Here is a 20869-nt window from a genome sequence, read left to right on the forward strand (position 1 = left end):
TCCCGGCTTTCAATAAAGGCCTAATTCATGGAAATAGGAGCTTAGGGACTGTTCCAAGGTGACATCATTTTAACAAACGAACAATAGGTCAAATTTATTAGCTGGGATAATGGGCGGCGGATATTAGCGCCCGAACCGCAGCCTCCCAAACCCGAAATCTAACGAAGCTGCAATTAGCAGACGCTCCCCGCTCCTGCCGGCCGGGGCCGCTTCCCGGCCGCAGCGCGGGGCGGGTTAGGGCGCTCTGCTGCTGAGATTGCCGTTTGCTGAGGGGGGTTCCGTTTTCTTCCAAATTTTTTCATTTGGGTAAAAACCAAACCATGTGAATTATTTCAATTACAATGGAGTTGCAAGCCCGGAGCGACCCTGTGGAATCCGCGGAAGCGTCTTGGACACCCCACCGCCACGGGAGCAACGAAAGGAGCGCACCTCCTGGCGCAAGCTCCGCGTTCCCAGCGCGCGGGGTGAGGGGAGCACCGCAGCACGCTCCGCGCTCGCGAGGACACCGACCCGCGTGGGGAGAATTCACCCCCGCCCGGGCCACTTTGGAGACATTCCCTGGCACTCGCCAGGCGGACCGAGGTGTGATTCACAGGTGCCCACGCGTGCCCGGCCCGGCTGGTCTAGGGACCCAGGGTCACCCGGTGGGGAGCGGGGATTCAGCCCCTCGAAATTCGTTGCAGATTGGACGGGGTCTGTAGTCGCGTGTGGGAACCCGCCCATGGACTGCAGATGTGGGGTCCTGGGATGCCCGAGTGGCGAGGCGCGGGGGCTGGTCGTCTTTGGAGCAAATAGCCGGATTTCTTTGGGTAACGGGAGCAGCGAGTCCTTCCTGCGGCAGGCCAGCCTGGCGTTGGACTACTCCCTCCCTGCTCCGTTCATGCCCGCGGGGACGGTTGAGGCCGGCGAGGGGCATCGTGGGCAGGACAGGACAGGACCTCACGGCCGGCGGCCATCCCCAGCGCCAGCCTCTGCTGTCTCCCCTGGAGGCCACTTACAGAATCGTTGTCTACCCTCGAATTCTGAAATCATTAGGTGCAAACTGCTGCATCCCTGGCCAGGCCCTCTCACTCTCACCCCGTCTTGCGGACGTGGTGAGAGCTCGGAAATAAGGCTGGCCAGAACTGAGCGTTCACATTCGGGTCGTTCACTTTCTAGCTCAGTGACCTTGAGCAAGTGACTTCCAATCTTTAGGCTTTGGTTTTCTTGTTCATGAAATGGGCAATGCGTGCATTGCGGGATTGTCCTATGCCTTGAATGAGATACTGAGAGAAGGCAGGGCTTCGGGCCTGGCACATAGTAGGCACTGAGCGAGTGCAGCCCTCCCACCCACGGGATGGTTGATCTATTATTCTGATGAGTCTTGTTTATTTGTTTGCTGTTTTATGTTATTTGCAGTGTCTCAGTATCTTGAAGAGAAACGTGTATTTGTCTATCAGTGGGATCAGTCCCACAGGACCCAGAAGGGCAAGAGGCAGGATGTTGGGGGTTCTTCCTAATAATCTGCCCCCGGTGACCTAGAGGCCTCAGGACTTGAAATCTTAAGGCCTTCATTCGGAGTCAGTCACTGCCCTGCTGTGTGACCTTGGGCAAGTCTCTAGCTTTTGCTGGTTGGGGGGGGGGGATGAGGCTACTGGAGAGTGAGGGGTAAGGAGAGAGGGTGCCCACAGCCCGCTGGGGTGGGGGGGTTAGCCCTTCTCTGCTCTTTTGGGGATCCAAAGACCTTTAAAGGGAGCAGACGTCATTGCTCCCTGCGGGGCTGGGGGGGGTTGCTTTCTAATTCCGGCTCTGCCACTGGTGGTTTGGGGCTGTTTGGTCCCTCCTTGCTTCTCCTGGAGCCTCATTTTCCTTATTTGTAAAACAGGAAGGGTAATAGCTCCCCCCAGGGTGGCTGTGAGAAATAAATGAGATAAGGTTTGTGGACATGCCTGTGAGAAACCGAATTATATAATAACAACTTTAACGACAACAGTAAGGCCTCAGTAGGTTGAGATCGTAGCTTGTGCCAGGCAGAGGGCTGAGCGTGTCCTTACTCCTCACAACAACCCTGTGAGGAAACATGGTTATTGATCCCATTTTTTACCTGATGAGGGAACTTTAGGTCAGCGAGTTCACAGCTCACAGCCCCCCCTCCTCCAGGGCTAGGTAGGCACCTCTCCAGCTCTACTTCCCTTCTAGCTTCCCAAGCCCCGGCTTCTAGGCCTGTCCTCCCCACTTCAGGGCTTTGCTAAATTAGGCTAACAAGGTGCACCCCACACAGCTGTGTGGGCTTGGAATTAGAGAGAAGTGGGTGATGTAGCCAGCCCTTCTCCTGGGTACCACAGTGAGTGGTCCAGTGTGTAAGGATCAGATTCCAACCTCTGTTTACCAGTTGTGCCCTTGGGGAATCACTCATCCTTTTTGTGCCTCAATTCCTAATCCTGTAAAGCAACAGCACCAACGTCATGGGATTAAGTGAGCCCGACCAGGTGAAAGCACCCAGCAGTGCCAGACATGGATGGGACAGAGCTTGGTCTCACCGGCCTCATCGCCTGAGTCCCAGCTTTCTGAGATGCCTGGTTTTACTGTCTTCCAGCAGTAGGCGCTTTGGGCCACATGGATCACAACCCCCCTCTTTTCCAGCCCAGAGAGAGTGGAGCTGTTAGCCCAGGAAAGGGAGTGATTGGGGGGCAGATAGTAGTCCTGGGGGTTCTCAAAGTTTATGCCTGGACCAGCAGCAGCAGCACCTGGGAATTTGTTAGAAATGCAAATTCTTGGACCCTAGCCCAGACTTACTGAATCCGAAACTCCAGGGTAGGGCTAGGCAATCTGCTTTCACAAGCCCTCCAGGTGATTCTGATGATCGCTCACATTTGGCAGCCAGTGCCCAGAAGAGTGTCCGTTTCATCCAAATTTTCCAATTCATTGTTACAGCGTTGTGGGGAGATACTCTCCTAAACTCTCCTGTGAATCCGAGCTAATGTCCTCTGCTCTTTATTCCCCGTGTCACTGAGCTGTGCCTTTCTTATCGTATTTACCAAAGGTTTGTCTATTCTACGGATCTTCAAGAGAAGTCTTCTATTTCCTTCTTTTTTTATGCCATCTCTTTGAGGAATGTTTTATTTTTATTAATTATTTTCCTCTTCATTTGTGGGGGTGAAAATATAGTTAATTTTTATCAAGATTTCTTGTTTTTTTTTTTTATAAAGATATTTAAGGTCACACATTTACCTCTAAGCAGTTTTTGCCCACTTGCACTTTGATGCGCATTTGGTGTTCCTGAGATTGTAATTTTTTGCTGTCCCTTCTTGCCTGCTACCAACGGAACGGTGCCAGATACACATGCACACGCACCAGAGGGGAAATCAGAAAGTGACAATTCTAAGATCCAGGGTCTTGGGGGGCCACAAAGACTTCCAGAATGCAGCGCATTGTCTGTTTTTCCCCATGGAGAAGCTGGGAGGAAGGGAAAAGCTGCTGGAAGCCCTGCTGGGAGACACAGAGGAGGGTAGGGGCCTGCAGGGCTGGGAGACAGGATGTTGGAATTCCCGACTGCCCATGTGTGGGAGGCCAGCTTCGTTTGGTCTCACTCTGCCATCAACCTCTTGTGTGAATTGGACTCGATTTCCCTACCTATGAAATGGGGTAAAGATCGAATCGGGGCTCTTCAACCTATTTGGGTCCACAATCCTATTGGAAAGATCGATGAAAATACTGTGGACTATTTCCATAGACAAAGACACAAACACATAATTTGGCACATGCACCATGTCACAGGCTGCCCACCTTCCATTCTTGGGTTGCACACCATAGCTGGAAGTCTGTAGGGGCACCTGCAGTTCTCAGGATGGAAGGCTCTAAAGATGTCTGCCCAAATGTAGTCATTCATTCAGCCACTTATTCAACACCGATGTCCTGAGCACTTAAATGCACATCTCTGGACCATGTCCCAACTCTGAGCCTCAATTTCCCCATCTGATAGTGGGAGTAAGGCAGTTTAAGCTCTTCATCGCTGCCTCCCCACGAAGAACCTTCCTGAGGAGGTCCTCCAGGGCCCAAGACTCTGCCAGCTGGAGGAAGGCAGAGGCTGCCTGGTGCTGTGTGCAATTTGTGTCCCCCCCACCCCCGGCCCCACCCCACCAGCACGGGTCGTGAGACTCAAAGTACAGTTGGCTTGGGGAAGTGAGGTCTTTTGCCCAGGGCATGCAGCTGGGAAGGCTGGAGCTGGGATCTGAACCCAGGACTATCTTGACTCCAGAGCCCATGCTTTTCCCTTTACCCTATATTCCCGTTTCTACTCTGGGAGCTGGTAGTAAGGGTCCAAGGCCCGGGACTGAGTGTGGAGGAGAAATCAGTGGAGGAGCGGGGGGGGGGGGCGGGGGGGTTGGTGGAGCTCAGGAGCAGGGGTGAGAGCCGGCCATGGTGGGCTCACTTCTGTCCTCCCCTCTCCCCCACTGGCCTGAGAGTTCCTTCAGGACGGAACAGTGTTGACGGCATTTGATTCCGTGTCTTGGGGCTGGGGCCACGGAGGATCATCATGAGAGTTTGCAGTACTAAACCGAAGAGCACACAGCAAGGTCAGACAAGGGGAGAGGAAAAGGATCCAAGTGCTTCCGTGTGGGGGGTCCGGCACCCTCCAAAGCAGACCCCTACCCCTTCACTCCCCATTTCTATTTTCATCACTGCCCCCATTGCCTGGAACCCCTCTATTCACCCTGCTCAGCAGCTTTCTGAAGGCAGAGAATTTTGTCTCATTCTTGGCTTTATCTGTGGTGGAGAAATGAATGACTTCCAGGATCTTGGTGCTGAGTCCAACCCGGGCCCTAGTCTTGAGGAGGGCCTGGCCTGGCAGGGCGGCTGGCAGTCAGATGGAGACCCTGGTTGTGGGGCCAGACTTAGGACAGAGGGTGCAAGAGACAGGAAGGGAGAGGGGCTGCTGGAGGCTGTGGAAGGGCATGTGAGTCGGGACACTGCAGATGACTGCGTGTGCCCTCAGGTGAAGGGGTGGCGACACGGGCACTGAGGGCGGCCCCGTGGTGGTCGTGGGGGGGTTCTTCTGAGGTAGCCCCACCCCTGACCTCGTGCCCTGCTCTTTCCCTCCACCACCCAGCAGCCATTTTCTCCATTTCGGCTTCTACAACTTTCCTCTCTTCCTGACAGATTTCTCTACTAAATTTGACTTCGTCTCCACACTTTGGTTGGGCAAATTACATTAGGATGGATGTTGCAAGTACCCTATATGGTTTATTTATCGTGATACTGTTTGTATCTCACGCTTATAAATAACTTATGTTATAGCTTTTGTTTGTGGAAATGTAACTTACATATTTTATTACGCTTTCTGTAAACCTCAAAAAGAATCTTGTCAAGGAAGCGCTCTTATCAGCAATCCAAACTATGGGACGTAAAAACCGACACTACCATTATTTTTTAATATGCCAAGGAGGCAGGTTACTCTTGCTGTAGTTTGAAAGGTTTGCTGTCATCGTAAACTTGCACCTCAATAAAACATTAAAAAGTCTCAAGAACGATTTTATGAAGTTCAGGGAGGAGGATGAATCGGTGGCAGAACCCATAGACACAGCACTCAAGGAGCCCGGGTGTGGGACTGGCCTTTCTCTGAGAGTGTCCAGCTTCACTGGGGTCGCAGAGGGTCCCCGGATCCACCTCCCCACCCACTGTCCCTGGAGCCCCAAGGTGAAGTACCCAGTTTCAGGGTTGAGAGAGGAAAAGAAACAGGAGTTTTGGAGCCTGGCTGACCTGATTCTGAATCAGGCTCCATGGCCTTGGGTTAGTCTTTCAGTCTCGGTGTTCTCATCTCTAAAATGGGGATACTACTACTTACTTGACATTCTGATTGGGAAACATTAAATTTAAATGAGATTGCAGTTTGCAGTGCTCAGGGGGTGCTCAATAAATGATAGTGACTGTAATTTTTTAATTTTCGCCTTGAAACTGTTACTTTCTCCCTTTCTACTCACCTTGCTCTCCTCTCCAGGTGCTCTTTCCCTCCTCACTGTAAGGAGCTGAGTTCTCCCAGGTGCTACCGCCCCCCAACGCTGGACTGGCCTCCGTCTAGATAGGGTTCCCATATGCCAGATTTTTCACTCCCGCCAATTTCTCTCATCCAGACTATTCTATTCTTTGTTTTCATGCTCGACTCTCTGTTGGTAGGTAACTAATTGTCAAGGGTCTCAGTTGGTGGCTGTATGCCAGGCCTGTTTTGCTGAAAGAGACCTCCAGTACCATAACCCAAAAGCACTTCCAGCTTGGCACGGTCTGGGGGCCGAGACGGCTTTCCTGGGCAGTTGGAATCATCACATGGAGGAGGGACCTCCCGCTTCCTCATCTCTCACCCATCCTCCTCCCTCTCCTCCCAAAGAGAAGCCTGAATGGAAAGCCTAGAAAAATGGAAACATCTAGAACACAAGCAGGATACAGCTTTCTCAGGGTCAGGGTCTTAAGTCAGTGTGGAGGGCGAACATTGAGCAAAGTCCAAACACCTTCACGCTGTTTCTTGCTGGAGAATCAGCCGGAGCAGTTTGCTAGCAGAGCCTCCCTCTCCCTTGGAGGAACGAGGCAGGTGTGCGGAGGACCAGGTGCCCCACCCCGCCCCAGCTTACACCTCCTGCCTCCCCTTCCCTCTAGCCCCCAAGAACTGTCCACATGGTTTATTTCCTCTTGTTGCTGAACGTGTTACATACGCTTGTGCTCTCATTCTGGTAGGTAACAAACCCACAAACCCACCTCGTTCTCTTTTGTGTAAATTCTATGACTCTGGTGTCTCTCTGGAGAACTTTCTGTCCAGGAGTCCTCACTCTCCCTTCCCGCTGCAGGCTGCAGGTGGGGGCGCAGAGCTGAGTTCCCATAGGGTTTCTACTGGGGGCCAAACTCGCAGTATCTGTGCTCCTGAAAGGGCCCAGCTTCCCCACCCCCTTTTTGTCTTTAGGACACAGGATGGAACTTAGCCCTCCCAAGAAAATCAGGATTCCTGTCCAGGTTTCTAGGAAGAAACTTGAAGCCAAACTCAACCTCTCCAGCACAGACCAGATAAGAGAGCTGTGGCAGGAATCTTTGAAAATGGCTTCTGAAGATCGCTGCGACCTAGTGTTCATGCCCTTGTGTAACCCCTCCCCTTGGGTATGAGCTGGTCCTAGTGGTTATTTTAGTGGAATACAGCAGAAGTGAGGGGGTGTCACCTTTGAGATTAGCTGAGAGGCTGGACTTCCAGACGGTAGCACTGTCTCTTCTCTATTTTGCTTGCTCTGACGAAGCAAGATGTCATTCGGCAAGGCACTGAGGCTTTCAGACCGCCAGTCCATGAGGAGCTGACTCCAAGCTTTGAGTGAGCATGGGAACAAGTCCTTCCCCAGCTGAGGCCTGGCCAACAATACTGATGACAGTCTGGGAGAGACCCTTAAGCAGGCGACCCAGCTACAGATTTCCAGCCCTCAGAGACTGGGAGATAATCAGTGTTGTTCTAAGCCACTACGTTTTGGGGTAATTTGTTCCATAGCAGCAGGGTTCAGAAAAACAAATGGAAGAAGATATGAATATGAACTGGTTTCAACTCACCGTTCTGAAATACAGGTCTTCTCTGGAGAAACCAGGACTTGCTCTGAGGTGAGAAAGACATGGGTTCAGCTCTCACCTGTGTGGTCTGGGCAAGCTATGTACCACCTTTGGGCCTTCGTGGCCTCCCCTGAAGGTTGGGAGTAATGCTGTCTCCCTTCATAGGGCTCTTGTGAGGACCAAAGGGCATGGTAGATTCTCTGTGAAGTGTGTGCTGTGTCTGCTGTCAGCCTGTGTGAGGCCTCACAGTACCCCTGGAACCCCTGCTCCACAACAACGAACAGGCTGCCATCGGCGGTGGGGGCAGGCCTGATAAGTCCTCCTCTGGGAGCAGCTCTCCAAGGCCAAGGTTGACGGAACCTTCCCTGGCTTCCCTGTGAAACCACCAGGTGACCTTTGGTGGCATGGCAAAGAAAAGCAAGGGCACACTGTTATTTTCTTGAGAGCATTTCAATGTAGATGGGGTGGTGCTTTTGGAATGAAGTGTCAGAATGGGGGAGGCCCTCTAGGAATCCCAATTTTGTGGGATGAGGATGTAGTAATAAGCCCCTGAGAAACAAATTCTCAAGTCAGACTTCTTCCAAGAGTGGGATGTTTTATAAAGTTTAAAGTGTGCCTTCTCAAGGAAAATTACATTTCCCACTGCTAATGAAGTATAGCGTAAGGCCACGGCTTGTGTTTCCATGGAATACCAGAAGCAACCCTCTTTGTAGCACACCTTTCCCTGATTTCCTGGCCTCACATATAGAAGAGAAACATTTTGAGATCAACTTGGGTGACTTTGCTTTGATGTGACATGCCTGTTGCTAAACTCAACTATCAAGAAAGGTTTCAAGAAACACTAGTCCAGGAAACATGATTATAACAGGGGCCTGTGGATTTACTTCTTCTTCACCAGGAAGGCCAACCTTTCATGTCTCATTAGCAATAAAGGGCACAATATTTGCTACGAGCCTGAACCACGAGGACAGAGCAGTGAGATACAAAAGCCAGATGACAGTGGCAATCTCAAATTAATAGCCTAGTTACAGTCTACCACAAACTGGAAGGGCCTCCTTCATGTCCCGGGTTTGAGTTAAGTCACAATCCCCAGGGTAGTCAAGGGTTTTTGTGGAGGGGCAGAAATCAGCTGTTCTTCATGCTCTGAAAATCTGAACTTTAGCACCTAGCTCTGTTTTGGTGGCCCAGGGCTGCGGTGAATATATATTATAATTGGGCACCTGCAGCTTGTCTTAAAAGTGAAATGGAGGCGGAAGGACTGAGTGCCAGCCCCGCCCAGCACCTCTTGCTGGGGTGGGGGCGGCCTCCAGCGCTCTCGGAAGGAATAGCTCTGCAGGCGGTAATTGTATGGCTTAATTCTTCTAGACCAAACCGCTTCAGATCTATGCCAGTGAAAAGCAAACGTTGTTTGTAAGTCATTTAATTGTGTTACTGTCTCTCAACTTTATCAGATGCTGCTGAGGCCAAGAGGGCTTTGCGTGGCCCTGTGGGAGGCTCTGGCGGGCTCCCAGCCTCGTTCTAAGTGCCCACAGCTCAGAGACCCCAACGCTGCTGCTTCCAGACTCGCAACAAACTACTAATTTAATGGGTTCAAATGGTATTTGTCTTGATACAGGATCCACGTTGAAGGCTGCTCTAAGACATTCACGACCTTGATGACAGAGTACCATTTACTAGTGCAGACTTAGGTTCAAACCTGGTTTATTAAGTTCTTTGGTTAAATATTGTTTCTACACCCTTTTAGAGCATTATAACAACAAAGATAATGGTATTTTATAGAAAGACTGAAAACCCATCTCTTGCTTTCTCAAAGACTGAATTTACATTGTGCACTATTATAAATTCTTAGAATTAGACCAGACTTATAAAAAGCGAGGGATTTTGTTGTTGTTTCTTTTGAAAAATAGATTCTCCTGGGCTAGCCAACATCACTGTCCTGGGACCCAGATGCACATGAGTCTCTCGGTAAAGGCTGCTCGGCATGTGGCCGGGAGAGGCGGTCAGCTCATCATGTCCAGACTGCATGGCTCACTGCTGCCATCACTCCGCAGGGCCTCTGCCACGTCTCTTCTGAAGACGGACAGGTTCTGGGTGAACCTGCGGAAAAAGGAAGAAAGGCTGGGGGCAGTGGGTAGGCCGAGGTGGTGTGAGCAGGGAGGATGATGAAGACACTGCGGTGGTCAGGACCTTGGAGAGAGCCCCAATCCTGGCTGAGCTCCTTCCTACCACCTCCACTGCCGTCAACCAACCCTTCCTCTCCCTTCCAGAAAACAAGGGTTTTACCACCAGATGTGCCTGGACCATTTTGAGGGGCACATTTTGTGGGTGTACTATTTAAAAACTGCTTTTAAAAGTCAAATTGCACACAGACAGTAAGGAATATAAAGAAATGAATCAAAGTTTCTGTGCCAAGCACTGGGTTGAGTTTACACACAAATCCATTTAGGCATCACAAGTCTTCCCAAAGGTCAGTATTCGTATTCTCACTTTGCAGATGAGAAAACCAGGCTAGATTACCTGGATTCGAATCCTGGCTTCACCACTTCTTAGTGGGGTGATCTTGGATGAATACTTAGCCACTTGTCTTGGGGCTCAACTGGAATAGCTACCTCAAGGGGTTGTGGGAAGTGAGAATTCACTGACTCAGTTGAGACAATGCCCGTATGTACTCACCCTAGTGCATGGCACGTGGAAGGCATCTGTATTCTCTTAAACAGGAGGGCTGTCTGGCATCATTTTACAGAGCAGCTCAGGAGGGGATACTCCAATTCCCAAGCCTCAAGTGATGCAATCTCCCCCCTTCTGGCACCTATGGTGTCCCCATTCATTCAGTCTCTTCTGCCTGCCAGAGGATCATGGCATGGGATGAGCAGTCAAGGGTGTGTCTGCAGAGCCTATCCGACTTGGCCTTGTACAGCCAGGGCCCAGGCTGGGGACCGCCACATGTCACTGTGGTTATTGGGATGACTAATGTCTCACATTTCAAATGGGGAAGCATCTGAATGTTACCACTTTTACAAGAGATGGTGCAGGCAATCCCTCCCAGGGCCCGAAAACATTTTCTTCCTACATTGTTCATTATGGTCTGTTTCCTCCATTAGAAGCTTCTAACGGAGGCAAGGCAAAAACCTTGAACAAGTATTTCACCAATGTTATCCTCAATGCTGGCACACAGTCCATGCCCAATAAAGTTTTGTGCTCTAAATAAATGAACGGATGATAAGTCTGGGTTTCTTTCATTTAGATCTCATTGGCAACTGTAAAACCAGCCACTCTTAAAGGTTGGGCAGAGGAGGGAACTCACGTTTACTATGGCTCCTATGTCCTAGGTGCCATGCTTTACTACATTCTGTCCTTTCACTATCACAACCATTCTGTTGGCGAGCACACTGAGTATCAGAGCAGCTGACTGCCTTACTCACTGCCACACAGCCTATAGAGGGCAGGGATAAAATTTAAAGTGGAGTCCGGCTGACCTCTAAGCCTGTGTTTGTTCAAACGCTGGGAAGGCTTTCCTTGTCCTTCATAGCAGTTCTGAGCTTTCCTTCTTTTGACCTTTTCAATGAGTTATTTTTCCTATCTTCTGCTAGATTAGGGTACAGGCTGCATTTTACTAATCCCCGCTTCTCTATATAGTGCCTAGCATGGTGCTTAAAACAAAAGCAAATAGGGACACATGGGTGGCTCCGTTGGTTAAGTGTCTGCCTTTGGCTCAAGTTATGATCCCAGGGTTCTGGGATTGAGTCCCACATCGGGCTCTCCGCTCAGTGGGGAGCCTGCTTCTCCCCCTCCCTCTGTCTGCCGTTCCCCCTGCTTCTGTGTGCGCTCTCTGTCAAATAAATAAATAAAATCTAAAAAAAAAAAAAAAAAAAAAAAGCAAATACCTAGTAATATGTATTGGATGGAAATAAGCCGAGTCGAGGCTTACAAGATGTAACAGAAAAGCCACCTGAGTGCGTGCTTGGTGTCAGCACGATCCAGTTGTTTTCCACAAGCCACAGACGCTAAGCCTACTGGGCAGGGCTTACCTGTCTCTGTTCTTGACTGACAGGTTCTGCTCTACTCCTTCCATCAGGTTCCTGAAGCACTGGGCAAGGACCTCCTGCTTGGGGAGAGGCTGGCTGTTGATCAGACTTGCCCTCAGTTCACTGAAATACTGTGGGGAGAAAGAATAGCCTCAGGGCTTGGATGCCAGACCTGAGCCCCTGAGAGAGCTGTGGGGGCGGGTCTCGACCTGCTCCCTCGGCTCAGCGCTCCTCACTCTCAAAGGAGTTTCGGTCCAGGTCCACTTTGAACTTTAAGCCAAAGCAATAGCTCCGTTTCAAGGTGTAACTGTATTGTCCCTTCTCATAAAGATCTCTTGTGATAATTGTTCTCCCATCACGGAACAATCTAGGCCCTCTGTGGGGGACCAAGCACGTGAAGGTCTTCCTGACTCTCATCTCCACTCATCACGGAAAGGCTGAAAGAGGAAGGGCCTCTTCTCCTCTGAGGCAGGAGAGAAGACTAACAAGGGAGGACTTGGGGTGGCTGGAGGTAAGGCCCAGGGTCCCCCATCAGGTTTTGTCATTGTCTTTGGCTTTCGTGACTTACTCCTCACACAAGCCCGGACTTGGTCCCAAGTGTCTGTCCGCTGGCTGAGGCTGGGTCTGCTCCCTTGAGGCCGGGTGCTAGAAGGGCTTGTTTCCTTCTGAAAGGGCCTTCTGGCCCTAAGAAATGCACCTGTCACACCCGGTGACGAAGAGCTGCACCGCCCTTCCCCTCTGCTGGGGTCTGCGGGCTTCTACACACACAAGCTCTTGCACAACAAACAGCTCCTCATCATTGGAAACGGCTTAATTTCCGCACAAAGACAACATTTTGCCAGTCATGTGTTTATCCTTCCCAGCCCAAACAGCATGATATTTAATTTCCATCATACATTAAAACAGCCCACATCAAAAACACACATAATTAATATGTAGTCAGACTAATACTTAAATACTATATATCAGAGGCATTACACTTAAACCACAATGTCTTCCTGAACAAGATTGGGAATGCACAAAACTACTTATTTTTCCCTTTTATAATGATGCAGTGACTCACACCAAATAGAAAATTATTAGTTTTTCATCCCAAACCATGAAATATTGCCTCCATCAGTAAAGTATAATATTGTGATGTCATAAGCTTTTTCTAAACACTGAATTTGCCCTTATTCCCTCTCAATCATTTTAAAAGAACTGCTCTCTTTTATAGAGCTTGGATTTAAATCACAATAACACCGAGGGAAGATGAATGACAGTGCTATTGAATGTGGCTAAAATTGGATACTTCAGCACAGGTGAATGATGAGACAGCTCTTCTCTTTTTGATATATTTTCTTCTTCTATTAGTTTCCTTCCAAGGCTGGGATTTCAGTTTGAATTTTAATGTATGCGGCTGCCTCTAATCTCACTGTCTTTCTCCCCAGTACTATCTTATTGTATAGACAATTCATTCTCCCGAGCAGTAATGCACTGTTCCTCCTGACTGCTGGGGAGACGGGGGGTGGTTCAGGAGGAAGAAGCTGGAGGGCCTAGGAGGCTGCCCACGGTGGGAAGTGCACGTATGAGCTGGAGACTTGTGCTTTCAGGTGGAGGGTGCTGGTTCCGCAGTGAGTCCCTGAAGGGACGATGACCATGTACGCCAGTGGGGAGCAGAAAGAGTTGCAGCTTGAATTCCATAGGAAACGGGGTAAGGACATGAGGGGGAGCTTGAAACACTACAGCGTGTGGCGGCTTTGGGTTCCAGAAGAGCTGGTCTTGAGGCCTTCACTTACCTGAAGAAGAGCTGAGGCCTCTGGGGAAGGACCATCTGGGGGATTATGGCCTTGCCCCAGAGTGCTCAAGGTTCCAGCTCAAGCTCCGCTGTTCCTTCTGTTCTTCCTGTCGCAGCTCGGCCTGGCGTACAGTTTCTCCCTCCCCGCCCATGGACCATCTCCTGTGGACATTCCTGCAATCACACTTACCTTCTCGTTGAGCAGGATGAGCCCCAGCAGAGGCCTGGATACTGACCACTGGTTCCGACAGTCTTCAAAGACAATGGTGTTCATGAGGACAGACATCATCTAGAAGACAGAGTCAAATGATGACCTTAGTTCCGAGGTCCCCCCAACCCCAGGTCTGTCGTGGGCTCACCTTCTACCCTATATCGTGCCAACAGCCATGAAGGCTCTTCTTGGACAAAGAGTTTTGACCCTGTAAGCCTCTACTGCTGCATGGAGGAACTCTTGGCCAAGAGGAAGAGCTTCTACCACCAAAAGCTTCAGTGAGAAACTTCTGGGTGGGCAGAAGTCAGAGGTTACAAAGCTAAGAGGGTCAGTCTCTGACCCTCAACCCTGGTATACTTTCCTCCATGCAAATCGCCAGGAGGCGACTTCTTGCCTCTCACTTCACCAGAGGTCACGTTATGGAGGGGCAACATCTCTCAGAGTGAGGGAGAAATGGGACACATTCCACGTGACCTCAGAAGGTCCCATTTCCTGCGGGCTCAGGCTCATCTGTTCTTCTTTCACTAGCTCACTCACTCACTTCACTTTTATATGTACATACAAATGCATCCTCTTAAATTCAAAGTCTCAATACACCTAAGGGAGGTCAGAGAATAGGCATCTACTGTGACCTCTGCCCTGGGGGAGCTAGAAGCTTCCTGGGGCAGAGCACAGAGCAGAGAGATAGCTAGAAATCGGGCGGGGCCAACGGTAGTGGGATAGCAGTGGAGGGAGGGATGCTCCTGGGTCTTTGAGAAGGCAGCGAAGATTCCATAGAGAAGGTATGGGTTAAGGAGAGCACCGTACATGTGTTCTGGGGACAGAAGGCCATGCAAAAGGAGGTTGGGAAAAAACTGAGTGTGGCAGGGGAGAAGAGACGGGAGCCAGAGAACCCAGACTCAGGGCCAGGCTGGTAGACCATGCTGCGGAGCCTGGACTTCATCATGATGAAGGGGGAGCCCGTGATGGGTTTGTGGCAAAGGAGAGACGCTCAGATCTGCACTTAAGCAAGATCCCTTCGGAGACAGTAGAAAGCGTGCAGTTGCGGGTGATATTAAAGGACAAAGGCCAGGGTTGGGGTTCCTACAACAGTCTGGGCAAGTGGCAGGGAAGCAAGCTTTGGTCCCCTGTGTGCAGCTGATGGTACACTTGCCTTTCCTTGGACACTTTATCTCTCTAGTCCTTCCGTATCCACAGCTCCAGAGCTCCTGTGCCCCAAAGAGCACAGCGGAGATGGTGGTTATGTGGGAAAGCTACCACCCACATGATCCCTGAAGGGGCTCTGGTGATGCCTGCTCTTGTCCCCTGCACTTCTGCAATCCAATCTGCCCAGCGATCACAGGCCAATTACTGAACCTCTCTCTCTCTCTGTGTCAGTTTCATTAGCTATCAGGAGGGAAATAATAATCTAGCCCAAGAAAGCTCTGAGAATCAAATGAGATGGTAGAAATAAAAAAGTGTTGCAGAGAGGAAAAAGTGCCATAAACATTTAAGGTACATGATAACAACAGTAATGGGCATCTCTGTAGTTCGAAACATCTGCCGCCCTGTACATCATCCTCATCATCCTGACGGTTAGGCTGGCTGCAGGGGACGCTGGCCAACTCCACGTTTACTGTATGTCCAGGCTCTCAGGGGAGAGGCGAGGGACTCAAGCCCAGCCCACTGAACATCACTTGTTCCCACATACAATCTGACAAGCCACCCAAAGTCAGAGAGCCACAAATTAAATTGACAAGCAAAACTAACAGATCTACAGAGACGGTCTAAAATATTACGGGCTTCGCAATCTGAAGGCAGAATGGATATTTTAATGGAAAAGATTAAAGTCAGAGGCACCAAACTCCTCCAGTAACTGACAAAGCAATCCTGAAGTGATGTGCCAATTACTTTATACGGTCCCTCCGTGGATTCATTTGTCTGAATGCATGTATTTATGTCTGTAATAAGTAAGGCGATGTTTGAATAAAATACTTTTCTAAAAATAAAGTTGGCTAAAATGTCTGATTTAAAAAAAAATTTTTTTTTTACTCTTCTGCAAAAATAGAGATTAGTGAGCAAATGTACTCAAGTGCTACTGACGTGGCAGCTGCGGGGGTAGGGGACAGCAGAAGCGATGCCGCGGATTCCTTTGGACAAGCTCCCCTGCTGCCAGTCTGGAAGGATAGTGGGTGAAATGCCTACCTACAGAATCCTGATCCAGGTCCTGCAAAATCTCTGGTAGGAGGCTCTCTGTGCTCATGACACGGACACATGCAGGCTCAAAAGGGGGCACCCCTGGCGACGCTGCACCCGGGCGCCCTAGCCTGCATGGAGTCACATAATGCAACTGAAAGCCTGGATTCCACAGGATCCAACAGGCCCCCACTCCCCAACTTCTGCTCACCCCCATACTGTTACAGGATGGCTGTAATGGCCATTCGTGATCTGCCCAACTGAGGCCTCGTTTTCCAGGGCCCATGTCTAAAACACACACATTACCCACTGTATTAACCCAAGCCACTTTTCTGCCCAGCCAGGGAAGGGACTATTCGGGAAGAGGAGCTATGTGGCTTGGTCCACTTAGGAAAACCATAATCCACATCGCCTCAGCACTTACTCTTTCTCCTCCCTTCTCCCCACAGGCTTTGGTGTGAGTTTGCAGGAAATGTCCCTCCATGAGACAAAACCAGCATGATGTGGTAGGGACAGGCTTTGGAGCCTGCCAGAAAGGAGGCCAAATCCAGGCCTGCCACTTACCTAACTCAGATGCTGGGCGAGTCCCTTCACTTCTCTGAGGCTTTATCTCCTTACCTGTAAAACGGGAGATTATAACAACTACTCTGAAGGGTTGCTGGGAGGACTGGCTTCCTTCATCTGTGTCAAGCATTTTGTACTGTGTCAGCTGCCCAGTAGGCATTCCATAATTGTATTCCTTTATGGAATCTATGGTTTCCCTCTGTGGTGTGACCTAATGGAATTTCAGGGCTTAAGGAAACACCTCATTTCATGTCTTGCTTATGTTCAGATAAATGAGATCATAGTCTCCTCACAATTACCTAACTTGACAGAGAGTTGCAGTCAAAAGATAACCCACCATAGCAAAGAGTCTCCAAACCATCCCTGTTTGTTCTGACACATGTATTAGCATGGAGTCTGAATGACAGGGTTTCTGCTCTTCTGAAGGCTCGTCATCTTCCAAATCAAACACAAAGCTACCACAGATACCTGACTTGGAAAGGTAAGACAAACTAATGTTGGGCCATCTGGATCTCCATCCGCCCCTCGGCCCCTCTCCTCTGCTTCCGCCCCTAGGATGCTCTGGTCTGGGCACAAGCCTGAAGCACAGTGGACCCTGCAGCCCGGATATGCTGGTCGCGCTCTCCCAGCGGCAAGGTGGTGACCACACGCTCTCATGTTTTGTCTCCTGCTGTTGTAGAATAAGCAAAGATGGGGCCTGTGTTGCAGGCTTTGCTGCGAGCTGGCGAGTCTGCACTCTAAGGAAGGTGGAGGCTCAGTGGCTCTAGAAGCTGGGTAGAGCAGGATGGTGGGGGTCACATGGCCCCTGTCAGTGCGGGGTGATTACTGGTTGTGAGACTAGTCTGTAAATTCCTGGGAGCTGAGACCAGGAGGGACTGCAGACTCTGTATCCCTAGGGCCTGGCATGGCATCTGGCACACAGCAGAGGCTTGGGAAATAGTGACTGAAGGAAACAATGGATATGTGAATGAATGAATGAATGAATGAATGAACGGGAAAGGAAGAATGAACTATCAAGAGCAAAAGTATAAAAGGCTAAAGAACATTTTGAAAGGGGATAGTATAAAAAACAGAAAGTTCTGGCCTCAATCTCTGGCAAAAATCTGAAATGGGTAAATACCTAAATTAATACACTGTTCATTTCCAAGGATCTTGCCTTTGTGCTCGGAGCCTGAGAACTCTCCTAAGCTGCTGGTGTCCGTCCAGCCAGCAGCTCCCCAGGAGAGCCCTCGTGGGGCCACAAAGGCCGAAGGCTAATGCACCGTCATCTCTACTGACCAGCACGTGCACCCAGGAGAGGTTGTGCCCGATGAGTTACTTGCTCGAGGCATCAGGCTACAGCTGTTGGGATGCGAGGGAGAACTCAGGTACATGCAGGGGTCTGCCTGTGTCCTGAGGCCATGCCTGTGCCATCACGCCAGACTGCTGCCTGCTGCAGTCCATAGCAGGGCGGCGACCATCAGTGGCAGTGACCAAGGCCATGTGTCCTGCTCCTGCTGCAGTCTGCCCAGGCCCTGCTGGTGTGGGTGGGGAGGCTCGCTTCTGGGCATGATTACTCTGGCACCTTCTGTGGGCCTCCTGGATCACACGTATCTCCTCTGCTGTCTCCTTTGAGACTGGAATGGCTGCTGGAAACCCCACGATGAGAGTCCAGGCCAGCAGGTCCTGGAGAGCGTGCAGACCTTCCTGCCTCCTACATGATGCTTCTAGAAACGTGGTGAACCGATTTTCAGACTCTCACGATGAACAACAGTAGACATAATTAATAGACTGTCTCTGGAAAATGGTCCACTGAATGTTTTCCTAAAAATAACAATTTCCCTCCCACCAAAAGTACCATGTACACAGTAATTTAAATTAACATCATTGAGAACATTAGTAAATTAAGCTAATTTCCTTTGTGTTACAATGTTCCCTACAAGGTGAACGCTTTTCACTGTTAGCAATCTTAGCGCCTACTGAATAATGCAACTAAAAGCCATTCCACAGAGTTCTGAGAACTAGAGGAGGAGACGCTAACCCTCCCTCTTGCTCCCGGCCTGTGTCAGGAAGACAAAACCCCGAAGCTGGAGCGACGCCATGAAGCCTGGTACTGCAGGGACGGGAGCCCGGATGTAGGGAGGGGAACGCCCCCTCCTCCTTCTCCGGCCCCCTCTGTGCTCACTTCAGTTACACTGCGACTTTGCTGCCTGCTCCTCCCGGAAACGGAAAATGGGAATGGGATGAGAGTCATCGGTCTTGTCCTAGAGGGGTAGAAACAGGGCCTGAGAGGGAAGCTTTGGTCTGACAAAGGAAGGACAGCCAGAGGAAAGGTGAGAGGCCCCGGATAAAGCCCTCCTGTGCCCAGATCTAAGTGGAGGGAAGAAGACAAAGCAAGGATGGTCTGGGCTTGGCCAAGAGGGCATGTCTGCAGAAGGAGGAGTCTTAGTCAGGAAAGGGGTCTTAAAGGGAAAAGAAATAGAATGCAAAATTCTCTACACCACTGGCCAAGCTGGAATGTTCTGGATTTTGACACAGTGAGCTGAAGTTTTGAAGAACGACCAATGATAAATGGACCCAAAACTGAAGAGCGGGTCGTGTGTCTCAGCAATCTTTTGGCGTACATAACTGGCCTTCCAGAAGGCCAGTAAGACAGGAGAGGGAAGGCTGGCCCCAGCTAAAAACAATGAGCCAAAACCAGTATTGCTGGGATAGTGCAGTCAGATCTGAGCAAGCAGAGGAAACTTCTGCCCATCTCCCCAGTCATTTCTCCAGAGCCCCTTGCCCGGGTTGGAGATCCAGGATTGGGGAGAATCTGAATGCTGCCAAAGGAGGAAAAGCTTCCAGGTTTTCAGTGCTTGTGAAAGTAAGGCAGTTGCTGTCATTACCGAGTGCTGTTCCTGAGGCCATGTGCACAGCAGATATTGAAATGTGATCCTCCTCAAATTAGATACTAGTCATCTTTAGGGAAAAGGAATCAATTGTTCTCTTCGTCTGCTGTCTACTGATGTGATATTAGCGGAATGTTATGAAAAATGAAAGCAATGGACAAATAAGCACGTTATTTTCCAGCCTGGATTAACTAAGCCCCATCATCTATGTTACACTAAATCTTTTAATGTCTGTGAATATTAAGCACTTTCCTAAATTCTTATTGTGCCTTTACAGCTTCATAATACTAGCAACTATTTAGCACTTAAAATGAAAAAACAAAACAAACAAACAAACAAACAAAACAAACCCTAACAAAATGCAAGATGCGGTGAGCCTCTTATTTTTAAAGAAACAAGATTTCAATCAATTACGGGTGACCCATTCCCCTTGGAAAATCATCTCAGAGTCATGCCTACTTGGCCTTTGCACAATGCTAGATTTGCTCTCGAAGCTTTAAAAAAAAAAAAAAAAAAGCAAAACATCTTTTTACCAGTAACGGCATTCCAGGATTGCAGGCCTGGTTAACTCATCTGGGTCTGGTCATACATTAGCAACGCATATCTGCACATTTAAACCAACAGCACTCTCTTCCTCTGCCCCCTCCTATGCAAAGTTAAAGGATGCTTTTCCTCCAAGTGATAAATCGCCCAGGATATTAAAGAAACTCTTCCATCCACTGTAAAATCTAAGGAAATACTCAACCTGGTTTTGCTGTTGTTTCAATTTTCTCCATTACCAACATTACCCCTAGTTCTGAAGACATTCATTTTAATCATCGTTTATCGGGGAAAGAATTACCTGCCAGTCTTCTGGCTTATACGAAAGAAGATAAAGTTGGAATGAAACTTCAGGATTAATTAATTGAGAGTACTGCCTGTAATGTGTCTACTCTGAACGTTACAGCGCACATCACAATGAAAACAGTTTTATTTTCCATGGTTGAAATAAATTATAATAAATAATTCATTTCAATGGCAGAGATGTACTGGAGAGCAAGAGCAGCAAAATTGACTACGCTACACTGTGAGTCTCATTCTTGAATCTTCATTATCCATTTGAAACTTTTTACGAGTAGTAAATCATATTTCAAGTGGCTGCAGATCTCATAAAGCAGCTTGCTGCATTCAAATAAAACCAGAAAACCTGGGGCACTGGGAGTCTGCAGGCCCTGCCACTCAGCACTATTTGGGAAACTCTTTCTCACTCTTCTCTTGCCAGCATCAAACAGAACACTTTACACTCGATATAAAAATTAAGCATCACTTGTCAAAAACGTCATCTACGTTTCCTCTGGGTGGGAATGGTGGGAAAATCTCTATGTAGAGGAACGACCTTCACCTTCACAGCCATTTCCCTCTAATTTTTATTCCCAAATGAATGACTGCCACACAGCCAGGTTCTAGAACGTCAATGGCCTCTACTAGCCTCCGGGGGGCCCTCAATTAGCAAATATGTGTACAAACTCAAGAGAGAGGGGCACATGTGCTATGTTTCTGTCTAAAAAGAACAGCCAATCTTCATAGGATGGGTGATATTAAGCTTGAACCTTAAAAGATATATATAAGCATCAGCAGGGAAGAAGGATATATCATGAAGAGGAAATAAAATGAGAAAAGACAAAGCAGACAGGGCTTGGGATGTCTGAGGAACAGT

The 20869-nt window shown here is 49.3% G+C and overlaps 2 protein-coding genes across 11 annotated transcripts in view; one reads left to right on the forward strand and one right to left on the reverse strand.

The window, feature by feature from the left end:
- The first annotated feature begins 42 nt into the window (after positions 1–42).
- LOC309862360 (uncharacterized protein) lies at positions 43–13553 on the forward strand. Of its 3 annotated transcripts, XM_082726143.1 has the most exons (5): positions 43–582; positions 11948–12087; positions 12793–12877; positions 13169–13269; positions 13470–13553. In XM_082726143.1, exons 1-3 carry the CDS (start codon positions 342–344, stop codon positions 12829–12831), a joined length of 420 nt encoding a protein of 139 aa, XP_082582269.1. In that variant the 5' UTR covers positions 43–341; the 3' UTR covers positions 12832–12877; positions 13169–13269; positions 13470–13553. The 3 variants fall into 3 exon arrangements, with proteins under 3 accessions (XP_082582269.1, XP_082582267.1, XP_082582268.1); XM_082726141.1 differs by having other exon boundaries at positions 11948–12877; XM_082726142.1 differs by having other exon boundaries at positions 11948–13537.
- RANBP17 (RAN binding protein 17) overlaps positions 9236–20869 on the reverse strand; it is a 314483-nt gene continuing 302849 nt past the window's right edge. For all 8 annotated transcript variants that reach the window (XM_082726136.1, XM_082726135.1, XM_082726133.1 and 5 more), the window contains 3 exons: positions 13544–13642; positions 11580–11707; positions 9236–9648 (listed from right to left, as the gene is read on the reverse strand). In XM_082726136.1, coding sequence (XP_082582262.1) covers positions 9552–9648; positions 11580–11707; positions 13544–13642 — 324 coding nt within the window. In that variant the 3' untranslated portion in view covers positions 9236–9551. The remainder of the gene's footprint in view (positions 9649–11579; positions 11708–13543; positions 13643–20869) is intronic.

This window comes from Mustela nivalis, assembly GCF_964662115.1.
Source record: "Mustela nivalis genome assembly, chromosome: 3".
Classification (NCBI taxonomy): Eukaryota; Metazoa; Chordata; class Mammalia; order Carnivora; family Mustelidae; genus Mustela; species Mustela nivalis.